Source organism: Quercus robur, chromosome 11 (assembly GCF_932294415.1).
Source record: "Quercus robur chromosome 11, dhQueRobu3.1, whole genome shotgun sequence".
NCBI classification, from domain to species: Eukaryota; Viridiplantae; Streptophyta; class Magnoliopsida; order Fagales; family Fagaceae; genus Quercus; species Quercus robur.
This window is the reverse complement of record NC_065544.1, coordinates 42,300,248-42,312,737: the sequence shown is the minus strand read 5'-3', so window position 1 is coordinate 42,312,737 and position 12,490 is coordinate 42,300,248. Positions and strand designations below refer to the sequence as shown.

At 32.1% G+C, this 12,490-nt stretch overlaps 1 protein-coding gene across 1 annotated transcript; it reads right to left on the bottom strand.

Moving 5' to 3' along the window:
• Positions 1-6,209: 6,209 nt before the first annotated feature.
• Positions 6,210-7,954, bottom strand: LOC126705558 (allene oxide synthase 3-like). Its single transcript, XM_050404612.1, has one exon. The coding sequence runs from the start codon at positions 7,908-7,910 to the stop codon at positions 6,429-6,431; it is 1,482 nt and encodes a 493-aa protein (XP_050260569.1). The 5' UTR covers positions 7,911-7,954; the 3' UTR covers positions 6,210-6,428.
• Positions 7,955-12,490: the final 4,536 nt, after the last annotated feature.

Below are 12,490 nucleotides of genomic sequence, written 5' to 3'. Positions count from 1 at the left end.
ATGACAATTTTACAATATTTTTACAACGAATTCTAAGTGGCAGGTTGTTACTGGTTGTTATTGTTAGGGCAAAAAAGTAATCTTAGTGTTAGTTTCAAATTTGAACCAATAACACCTAACTACCTATAATTTGTTGTAAAAATGTTGTAAACGTAGCATAACTTAAATAAGAAATACTTTTTACCTAATTTTGTGGTCACTAGTCATAGGTCATGACAAAATAAATAAATAAACAAAAAACAAAAAATAAAGAGTACGTCAAATAAAGCTGCAACCTCTTTTAAGTCGGCAAACAAATTTCCAAGTCCCAACCTCTGTCCATGTGGTGATAAGCCGAAATGAGGGCGGCGCCCAATTCTCTCCGCGCCATAAGGCCCATAACACTTTATCACAAGAAACTCTTGGATTATTCTTTGTTTGAAAATGAGGGCGGCACCCAATTCAAGGCTCAAGCTCATCAATTTTAAGAGGTGAATCAAAAAAAATTTGCATCTCTTTAGTCAATGATATATATATATATATATATATTACATTTTTTTTTTTTTTTTCCTTAGGGATTTGAAACTAGCATTATTATGTCATAAAACTCTTATACTTTATTTAGAAGCTCATAGAGAAATGAAGTTAAATGGAATAATTTTTTTTTTTTTTTTTTGAGGAAAAAATGGAATAAGTAAATCATAAAGGAATGAAATGAAATGAATTAAAGTAATGGAAATGAATTAAGTTTTATAATCTGCATGTTTTAAAATAAAAGAATGAAAATAAATAAAATATGTAAGTAATCTTGTTTTAGAGTAAGATAGAATGAATTAAATAAAATCATTTTATAAAAAAAATTATTATAATCTATAATATCTCAATTTTAAAATAAAAGGTTAAATGTGTAGGTGCATTTTGAGAGTTTTAGTTTAAATTTTATTAAATCTAATTTTTCATAATTTTGGGAGAATGAAAATTTGAGATTTTGAGAGAAAATGGAAGAATAATTATTCCCTTCTATGGTCCACCCATTCTATTCTCTCTATTAAAACTCTCAAGCAAGGGAAGGGTATTTTCATTCCCTCCAAAGGTGATGCCATACACTAATTCATTTTGGACAATATTTGGTTTCATACATGTTTAAAATCTTAGACTTCAACCTCAAATAGGAAGATGAAATATATCCATATCATGTGCAATTCAGATAACTTGTTTGGTTAATTACATTTGGTTCCATACATTGCAAAGACTCGTAGCATTTTCCTAGCTATTGAGAATTGAATCCCAAGGAGACAAGCTCTCTCCATCCTTTTTTTTTTTTTTTTTTTTTTGCACCATCATAAGAGACAATTTCGGATCTATTGTAGCTTTTCTCTAACAGTAACAATTACCAATCTCCGAGATTCTCAAAAAAAAAAAAAAAAAAAAGAGTTAAATAGTTAAAAAGCTAGCTTTTTAAGTCAATGTCAAACGCAACTTATTTCAATATTTTGAAAAAGACAACTATTTTTAAATTCCTACACTTTTTTTTATATAAATTAAATTCCCAAGCTCATGTCCCTTAAACAATCTCCAATTAATTGCATACATAATAAATGGCTTTTAAACCTCACTATTAATTCAGCTTATATACAGTTTTTTTTAACACTTCATTTTTTTTTTCTAAATATTTTTTTTTATCAATTTCAACAATAAAACAATGAACCAAAAACAAAAACAATAAAAATCCAGACACACAAGCGAAAGATTTATAATTGACCAAAATCAAATGCTCATGGCTTTAGTCAACAAAGTGAATGTGACCGATAAACCCAACAACAACGTCCAGACCTCGATCATAAACATGTCTTAACGTAGGAAAAGCTCCAACAACATTATCCTAGACAATCTCACCATCAAATCCTTCGCTAGACACTGCTTATTCTCCATGTAAGATCATTAATCTCCCTCTCATTTGATCAAAATCAAATGCTTGTGGCTTTAGTTAACGAAATGAACGTGGCGGATGAACCCAACAACAACATTCCAGCCTCAATTGTAAATGTGTTGTAACGAAGGAAAAGCTCCACCAACATTATCCTAGACAACAACACTATCAAATCTTTTGCCGGACACTGTTTGTTCTTCACCGTAGGATCATCAATCTCTCTTCCATTTGACCAATAAACATACTTCAAAAGCTTCTCTCCCTCGCCCACAAACCTATGGCCCACAAACTCCTCAGGATCCTCAAAAACCTTTGGATCTTTAGTAGCGAACGGTTGATAACCAAAGATCATTTCCTCCTTCTTGATCTCAAAAGCCGCATCATGGGCCTGTGGACCACTAAATCCTTCTTTGCCTTAGCGTACTGGAACGCAACTGGAGGCTCAAACCTAAGTGCTTCATAAACCACTGACTTAGTTAAAGTCATCTTCTCCAACGCAGAGAATGTGACCCCACCTTCAGCTCTAACAATGGTCCTGATCTCATCACACAACTCACGGTGCAACTTCTCTCCCGCTAAGCCAACCCACTTGATCAAAGCAGGAAGTAAAGTTTTCAATCCACCTTAGGTGTTGAAAATAGCCATGAACTATAAATTATGACAAGCTTCATTTCTTTTAATCCCACTTTGCTCAGCTTCGTCCAAAATCGAAGCCATGGACCCATAAATGCGTTATAAAGCTTATTATAGTCAGATTTAACAAGAAAAGCTGGTAATGGGAATGTATGGAGTAGTAAATCTTCGAAAAAGTTCAACAACTTCGGTAACCCTAGTTTTATTAATGGTGCAAGTTGTAAAAACAACCATTTATTGGACATTGTCGAACCCTTCGATCCTTAAATATCATCTAAGAGTGTGCATGGATCGGGTTAAGGGGATTTTTTGACCCAATCTACCATGGTAAGTTAAAAAAAAAGTCAACCCAACCCAACCCATCACATAAGTCCAACCTAACCCACATGGGTCGGGTTGAACTCATGGGTTGGATAATTTTTTTTTATCAATATTATTATTAAATTGAGCAGAAAAAATAATATTACACTTATCACTTGAATTGATAAATAAAATATACATTAATATATGAACTAATATTCAAACTCAGTTATACATTAATATATGAACTAATATACATTAATATTGGCTTTTATATAGGATATGAGGAAGAGCTGGTTATTTAAAAAAATTTATTAATTATATAATATATTTTAAATATATATTAAATATATGAATGGGTTGGGTCGGGTTTCGCGGGTTTGAAATTTTATGACCAGCCCGAACCCAACCCAACCCACTATAAAAAAAAATTTTGTAATCCAACCCGATAAGTTGGGTTGGATCGGGTCGGTTTTGGCGGGTTGGTTGCACACCCCTAATCACCTGTTTTTTATTTATAAAAAAATATATTTATAATAAGTTACAATAAGAGAGATATAATAGGCATGAGCGGAGCTAGGAATTTATTTTTGAGGGGGCCAAATAATTTTTTTTTCTTTGTATATATTAATAATATTCATATTATGTATAATAGTTTCAAATAGTAATGTAAATACAATTCAATATATAAGTTAAATATTTTATAACTCAATGTGTGCTAAAAAATGTATTTATTAAATTAAACAATCAAGAGTCAAGATTGAGAAAAATAATGAATCAATAGCTATCATAGATCCCACAACTCCAACAGATTCAACATTGTGAGACAAAAAGAGAGAGGTGTTGTTATCTTTAATGCTTGGCTTGTCCGAATCCGGAACCACCAAACAATTTGACTTCGACAAAGACAAGGAGGTTGAAGACAATGATGAAGAAGAAGACGAACAACAAGCCCTCATAATCATTGTCGTCATCGTCAACAACAAAGCCCTCTATTGCTACTGCTGAGGGGTTCTCCCTGCCTTTCTTTCCTCCACTATTTCAAGAAAAGTTTACTATTTCTTGGATTTGATTTTTTTTTTCTTTTTTTAGTTTCATTTTTTGGGTTTGGGTATTTGATTTTCGGTTTTGATTTTCTAGGTTTGGGTATTTGTTCTGGGTTTGATTTTTTTGGTAATTGATTTTCTGGGTTGTGGGCTGATGATGGATGTAGAGATTTGTGTGTATTAGTATTTATCTGTGTGTTTACATTGAGCTGGTCTCCGTGTTAAAGCTTTTCTTCGTCTTTTTAGATCTGAGATTTCATTTTCAAGTTCTAATTTCTTTGTATAGATCACTACTGAGGTAGGGCTTTATTGATTTGTTGTTGAAATTCCTTAAATGGAAAATTTTTTATTTCCTTTATGTTTGTTATTATGTTCTTTGTGTTTTTAAATTTGAGTTTGTGTTTGGTTTTGGGTTTGTGCTCTTATGTTCTTGTGTTGATGTTTAACTCTGTGATTATGTTCTTGTGTGTTCTTGTTCAAAATGAATTAGATCTAAACTTATGTATTTTATTGTTTTTAATTCTGTTTTTTTTTATTTAGTTAAAATTGACAAATTATTAAAAAAAATTAGATGCTAATGTGGCATTTTTTATAATATTTTAATTCTTCCGGCAGCCACCTTAGTTATTTTCATCAGTTGACTGACGAAAAGAACGAAAATAACATGCATTAATTGGTTTAGAAATTAAAAGTGGTAAAATTAAAATGTAGGAATCAAAATAAGAAAAAAAAAAAATATATATATATATATATATATATATAGAAACTAAAAGTGCATTTACGCTTAATAACTTTTGGTTATGAAAAAAACTTGTTTAGTTAAAAACTTAAAATTACTCTAGACAAATTATAGCTCGTGGGATTAAAAAAGGGTACTAGTTGATGGAGGTTGGGGAGGGAAAGCGACTGTGTCCTGTAGGGTCAATAAAGGGCTGGAGAAAATAATAGTATTCTAACAATACAGAATAGCAGCCACTTCCTGTCCAGTTGTTAATAAAACTAGTGAAAATTAAGGAGAGAGTACAAAATTCTTCACAATTGATTAAAGAGAATGTTAACGTCAGCACTTTGTTTGCTTCTCATGGGTTACATTGACAAGTCACCTATACAGCATACACCCACCATTTATAATACAAAAACCTTGACATAGCAGACTAGTACTTTAGTATTTTCTGACAAACATATTAAAAACTTTAGATTTCAACCTCGAACATAACGTATATTTTTATTATAATTTAGACTACTTATTTGGTTAGTTGGATTAAGTGACATAAATAATATTTTTCTGTTGGGAATTGAAGTTAATTTTTTATTTTTTTAATAAGTTCAGTGCATTTATTAAGTATGGTTGTTCAAATTAGTATGAAATATAGTTTTAACATTTGATGACAAATCTCCTATCTAGACTAACAAATATGGAGACAAAACTGCTCACCTAATGAGTGAATAAGCGACAGTATTACAATACATGAGAAAATTTAATATCTGTAAAAACATATACAAGGTATTAAACATCTTTGGCAATATGACCAAACTTGGCTAGTGAATTACTACCACTCTCCAAATCTTTTATGAGGATCTAAGAATCTCCTTCCAAAGTATCCTGATCAATACCTATCTCCATAGCAAATTCAAGAGCTCATCTTGCAATTAGAGCCTCCACCTCAATGATTGTGTAAGGAGGAGGAATCTATTGGGACAAGGAAGCCATGATCAAACCTGCTTCATTCCTTATTACCACCCCACTTCCGCTCTGTTTTCCTTTTCAAATACAGCTCCATCAAAATTAATATTATAACAAAAGATTTCTGGGAATCGAAGCCTAGTGAGCCAAAAACTTTTCACCCATTTTTTTAGTTTTGCACCATTATATGAGCCAATTTGGGATCTATTGTTGCTTTTCCCAAACAAGCAAAAAGTACCAATCTACAAGATGCTCCTAAAATAAAATAAAAATACCAACCCAACGACCTTTGAATGGATCCGAAACTCACAGCATTAATACTCAAGAATAAATTTTCAAACTTGAGAATTGAGATACGATTATACTATTTTTACAAGCACAACTATCATTCTGAACAAATGGTGCTCAAGTGCTCAACTATCATGCTATTTTGAAAGGGAAATCAATTTTTAAATTTCCACACTTTTTTTATTATATATATATATATATATATAAGTTAAATTTCCACGCTCATGTCCATTTCCACGCTCATGTCCCTTAAACAATAACTGATTGCATATATAATAAATGGTTTTTAAACCTCACATTTTCCCTAGATACAAATTTTTTAACACAATTTTTTTTTTTCTAAATATTTTTTCCAATTTCAACAAATAAGTCGATAAAAAACAAAACAAAAAAAATCCAAACACATAAGTAAAGCTCCACCAATGATACTTTGTTGGATACTGTTTACTCTCCACCAATAAGTAAAAATCCAAACACATAAGACAACCGCATCACTAGATCCTTTGTTGGATACTGTTTACTCTCCACCAATAAGACCATCGCTTAGCTCCCTCCCATTTGATCAAAATCAAATGCTCGTAGCTTTGGTCAATGAAGTGAACGTGGCTGATGAACCCAACAACAACGTCCCAGCCTCAATCGTAAACGTGTCATAACGGAGGAAAAGCTCCACCAACATCACCCTAGACAACAACACCACCAAATCCTTCGCCGGACACTGCTTATTCTCCACCGTAGGATCATCAATCTCCCTTCCATTAGACCAATAAACATACTTCAAAAGCTTCTCTCCCTCTCCCACAAACCTATGGCCCACAAACTCCTCAGGATCTTCAAAAACCTTTGGATCTTTAGTAGCGAACGGCTGATATCCAAAGATCATTTCCCCTTTCTTGATCTCAAAAGCGGCATCATGGCTATGGACCACCAAATCCTCCTTTGCCTTAGCGTACTGGAACGCAACTGGAGGCTCAATCCTAAGTGCTTCATAAACCACTGACTTAGTTAAAGTCATCTTCTCCAACGCAGAGAAAGTGACCCCACCTTCAGCTCTAACAATGGTCCTGATCTCATCACACAACTCACGGTGTAACTTCTCTCCTGCTAAGCCAACCCACTTGATCAAAGCAGGAAGCAAAGTTTTCAATCCACCGTAGGTGTTGAAACCAGCCATGAACACTAAATTATGACAAGCTTCATTTCTTTTAATTCCACTTTGCTCAGCTTCGTCCAAAATCGAAGCCATGGACCCATAAAAAGCATTATAAAGCTTATTATAGTCAGATTTAACAAGAAAAGCTGGTAATGGGAATGTATGGAGTAGCACATCTTCGAAAAAGTTCAACAACTTTGGTAACCCTAGTGTCATCAATGGTGCAAGTTGAAAAAACAACCATTTATCGGACATTGTTGAACCCTTTGATCCAAGGCGTGTATCTGAAGGGTTTTGATCACAAAAGAGCCTAAACACAAAGTCGAAAGACATTTTGTCACTAATGGTGTTGAAGTATACTTTGCCTTTGTCAGAGAATTGGTCTTCAAGGTTGACGAAAAGCTCAGACAAGCAGTTTCTGAAAAGTGGGATGAATTTATCGTGAAGAGAAGCGAGAATAGAGAAAATCAAGCGCTTGAGAAGGGCATGTTTGGGTTCAGAAGGGTCAAGATAAGCACAAACACGGTAACCACCGGTGAGAGCTGTGGAAGGCATGTAAGTGCCGACAAAAACGTTTAGTTTTTGTACTTTGGAAGTGTCAAAGAGGATGGGAAAGCTGATAGCATCAAGCAGAGCAATGACATTAGAGTTGGAGGATATGAATGGTCCTGGAGGCATGTTGGTTCGGAAGACAGTGGATTGGTGTTCTTGAATTCGGGTTTGGAAGAAGGTGTCTTTTCCTTGGTGGTAAAAGTAGTCAAGGCGATCTTTGATGGGACCAAAAAAGGGCTTGCCATAGTTGCCTGGGATTGGCTTTAAAGGGAGCTCTGTTGGGGGAGAGTCATCACTGGAAGAGGATTGGAGTTTGGAAGGAGATGAGGAAGACTTTGAAGACATTGTTAGGGGATTTGGGAATGAAGAATCTGTTGGTTTTGGGTAGGAGCATGTCTGGTCTTATAGATGTACTTGGGCTGACTAGTTCTATTGGCTGACGTTTTTTTTTTTGATACAATCTATTGGCTGATGTTGAAAGGTATAACATGTGTTCTCACCGAGCGCTTTGACTACAAATCCTCGGTAGTATTTACACATACTATTTGAATATTCCTCTTGAAAACAGCTAATAATATCAATTTTTTTTTAGTCTAATGTCTCATTAATTGTATTCCACCTCATGCTCCACCAATCAAACTTGAATAGCTAATCTTTCTCATTAAATGAATTAACTCTGACTTTAACACATACGTTACTGACATTAAAATCCCTTTCTTTTTTGTCTTCCGCAGCTTTTTATTTCTTCTCTTTTCCGGCTTTTGCTTTTGTTTTTGTATGCCACAGAGGTCCTTTTGAGCCACTGAAATCCTTAATTTCTCGTCATCATTTTGAATACTTCTCTATTCTTTCACGCACGTTAACTTTAATTTTATTATTATTTGCATCTGCCCCAAATGTTGTTGGCATTTGAAGCAGTGTTTGATGTTGTGCAGGAATATTGATTATTATTGGATTTTTGATGATGAGGAATTAGATGGGTTGAAGATGTAGACATCAATTGCTGGAGAAAAGTCATATGGTGCAAAATCCAAGGCCAAAATGGGCATTTGTTCCTTTTGTCAAAAATTTTCAGTAAAATATTCTTATTCTGAAACTATCTATCAAAATGCCCCTGTTTTAAATTCAAAAATCGAGTTTTAATGAAAAACTCGACTTTAAAAATTTCGAGTTATGTGAAATCAAACTTAAAAAAAAAAAATGGAACTCGAGTTTCATGTAAAATTCTCACATTACTTGATTTTCATCAAATCGAGTTTCAAAACAAGGTTATTTTGCTAGATAATTTCAGAACATGGGCATTTTATTATATCTTTTGGGCAAAAAAGGCAAATGCCCATTTTGGTTGCGAAATCCACAGTTATACATGTTATAAACTTATAATTCATGAAATAAATATTGTAATGATTGAAGTTTGTTATTTTTATTTTTATTTTTATTTTTGAGAAACATTGAAGTTTGTTATTTTTATTTTTATTTTTGAGAAACATTGAAGTTTGTTATTTTTATTTTTATTTTTGAGAAACATTGAAGTTTGTTATGAATTTATGTGTAGGAGAATAAATATAGCATATAGTATGACTAGTGGTTTTTGACATATTGTACTTATTATATGGATAAGAGATTTATAACCAAAGAAAAGTTCGCCAAAAGTTGCAATTGATAACCTTATTCCTATTATCCAGAAGTTTTCGCAACTCAATCACATATGATGAAATCATCAAAGATTTGACATTTTCAAATTCTGTTTATGGCACATCTGCCTTACCCAAATACAATTTGTTCTTTACTTCACTATTGAAACATTGACATCATTATTTGGCATATTTGCTCCAAAAAAATATATATACATTGACATTAGTGATTGAGAAAAAGTGTGGTGATACCAAACTAATACCGACATGAAGAAAATGTATGGCTGGATGGATAATTTTTGGATAGATGGAATGAACAAAACACACAATAAAGAAATGAAATGATAAATAAGCTCACCACCAAAAAGCAAACACAATACCAATACAGATATCACCACCCGAAAAATTTGACTAAGGATAAGGGCTGAAATTGGTCACTAGTCAATGGAATCCACTAAACAAATACAAAACCAAACTTGCCACCCAAATTAAAGGAGAAGAGTTAAAATAGAAGAAATCCTTCTTCTCAAAGCACCATAGGCAATTTTATTCATTCCAGTCAAATAGATAATGTAAAAGCTTAAAACAACTTTGACTAGGAGAACAAAAATATGCAATTAAAACATTACATTTTTTTATTATAAAAAATTACATTTTCTTGACCAAAGTTAAATTAAATTAGACTTATAGAATTAAAGTTGAAACACATTAAAATTCTTGTTTTCTGAGGATGACAGGAACATAAATACCATAATATTTTTCGGAAACTCAAAATAAATGATATTTTGACGTCTTGGGGAAACTAACTCATCAATCATCTGTATTGAAAGAAAAAATCATTCAAAATAATGAACCTTATTTGTTGGACGTAAAAATCATCTTCGCTGGGCTTTTAGATTAGATTGGGCTAGCTAAAACTTCAGACACTCTTGTATTAATGATCAATAAAACATTTTTTTTTCTCTATTATATACATATTCCAAATATTATTTGCCAATATTCCTGGGCAACCATCAAACACTATTTCAAATTAGGATGGCAGTGGGGCAGGATGGGTCAAAGGGGGGTGGGGCAGGGCTGAAGGATGGGGTTTTCATTCTTACCCCGCATGGTTTTGTGTTGCTCCATCCTGTATGACGGAGCAAACTTTCTTATTCCACCCCTTAGGGCCCTATGAAGACCAACCTTGTCCTACATCATATATATATGGGCAAATTATAACTTCCCACCTATAGTTTGGCTGAAATTTAAGTTGCTTACCTGTGGTTTAAATTTGATACTTTACCCACCTGAAATTAGCTCAATTAGAGTTATGTAACTCAGTTTTGTTAAAAATATGGCTAAATATGTAATTTTGTTTTATTTTTATATCTCTCCTCTAAAAACACAAAAAAAAAAAAACATAAAAATACAAAATCAAATAAGATAAAAAAGAATCTAGCGAAACACTTGCACAATGAGATTTCAAACCACAGATAAGTAACTTAAATTTCGGGCAAACCATAAGTGGGTAAGTTATAATTTGCTCTATATATATGTATGTATGTATAACTCATTTCATTAACATAACTATACTTAAAATTACAAATAAATTTATCATATCAAATAAAATTAATTTTTAGCAAGGAAGAAATAATATTATCCAAATTGTTTAAAAAGAAAATATCACAATAGAACGAAGAGTCTTCGCTCTGTTTGTTTCAGTATTAACGTTTTCTGGAAAATTATTCATTTTCCAAAGAGTATTTCTAGAAAACTGTCTCATTTTCCAGTGTTTGGTAACAACCTTGAGAATGTTTTTTGGTGTTTTTTGGTGTTTGATTGTTTTATTATAAATATTTATTGTATAATTTAAAACATGTTTATTATGTAAACTAACTAATGTAATCATTATAAATAAAAAACCAAGAATAAATTTGGTTTTCATACTAAAATTTTGACAATAGATACAATCAAAATTAATTAGTTGTCAAATTTTCATGATCTTTACCACTCATCTTACTCATACATATAGACAGTAACGTACGTATACACACACACACACACACATATCAACCATTTGTCTATATATATATATATATATATATTTGATAGGGGAATACGTACATTTTCAATAAGTATAAATAATAATAACTTTTAATTGTCTACTCTTTTTGTTGGTATACTAATTTTCTACTATGGTCCACCACAAGTTTCAATATTACTCTAAATTATGTGTTTACATAATGTACTTTGTTCCTTAAAAAAAAAAAAAATACTGTATAATATATCATCACTACATAGTATTTGCCAACAAATGTAATTCTCTTAAACAATTATCATTCATTATATAGCAATATTATTTGTCCATGGTAAAGATTGTCCCATGTAAAACCAATTTAGAGTAATATAGGTACTATGTTTAAAATTTTCATTTTTTACTTCATTCATTCTTTCTTCTTCTTTTTTTATTTTTTTATTTTTTATAATTTTTTTTGCATTTTACGTATGAAAAAGAAGTAACTTCTGCCTGAAATCCTTCAAACTGAAAATTTCTTAGAGAAAAAAGAAAATCGAGCTTGAAATTCAAAGTAAAGAACTGAGATTTTGGTAGAGAGGAATGAAATAATTACCACTGCAAATTTGTTCTCCTTTGCAAGTCAGAGCTATTAACCGATCAGTAAAGGAAAAAAAAATCTAATTAGAGAATTGTGTTACAGAGGGGAAGAGAAACATGGAGAAAAGAAAGAAGAGAGACAATGAGAGAGAGAGAGAGAGAGAGAGAGAGAGAGAGAGAGAGAGAGAGAGAAAGATCTATGGGAAGAGGAGAGACCAGAGTTAGTGATAGTAAGGGTGTGAGGAGAGAAAAAGTGAAAAAACTTACCATGAGAGAGAGAAGACGCCAAAAAATTATGTTTCTCATGGCTATAGATGAAGATAATATTTATAGGAGATACAACGCGTGAGAGAGAGATTGTTTTCCAAAAAAAAAAAAAAAAATTTGGAAAACAACCTATAGAAAATAAGTCTAATTTTTATTAGAGTTTTCCGTTAACCAAAGATAGTTTTCCATTGACCAGGTTTTTTTTTGTTCTACCAAACACTTGAAAATGTGGAAAACTATATTTACAAAAGGTTTTCCAGCGAAACAAATAGAGCGTTAATATCTATGCATTTACATATTTAGTAGTAATACAAACAAAGTCATTAATACTATAGTCTAATGCATAACAACCTTTTCCAAACTCTTAATACATAACAAAATTCACAGTGCCTATTTTATCAAAAATAATTTCCACTTTCTTTTACCAT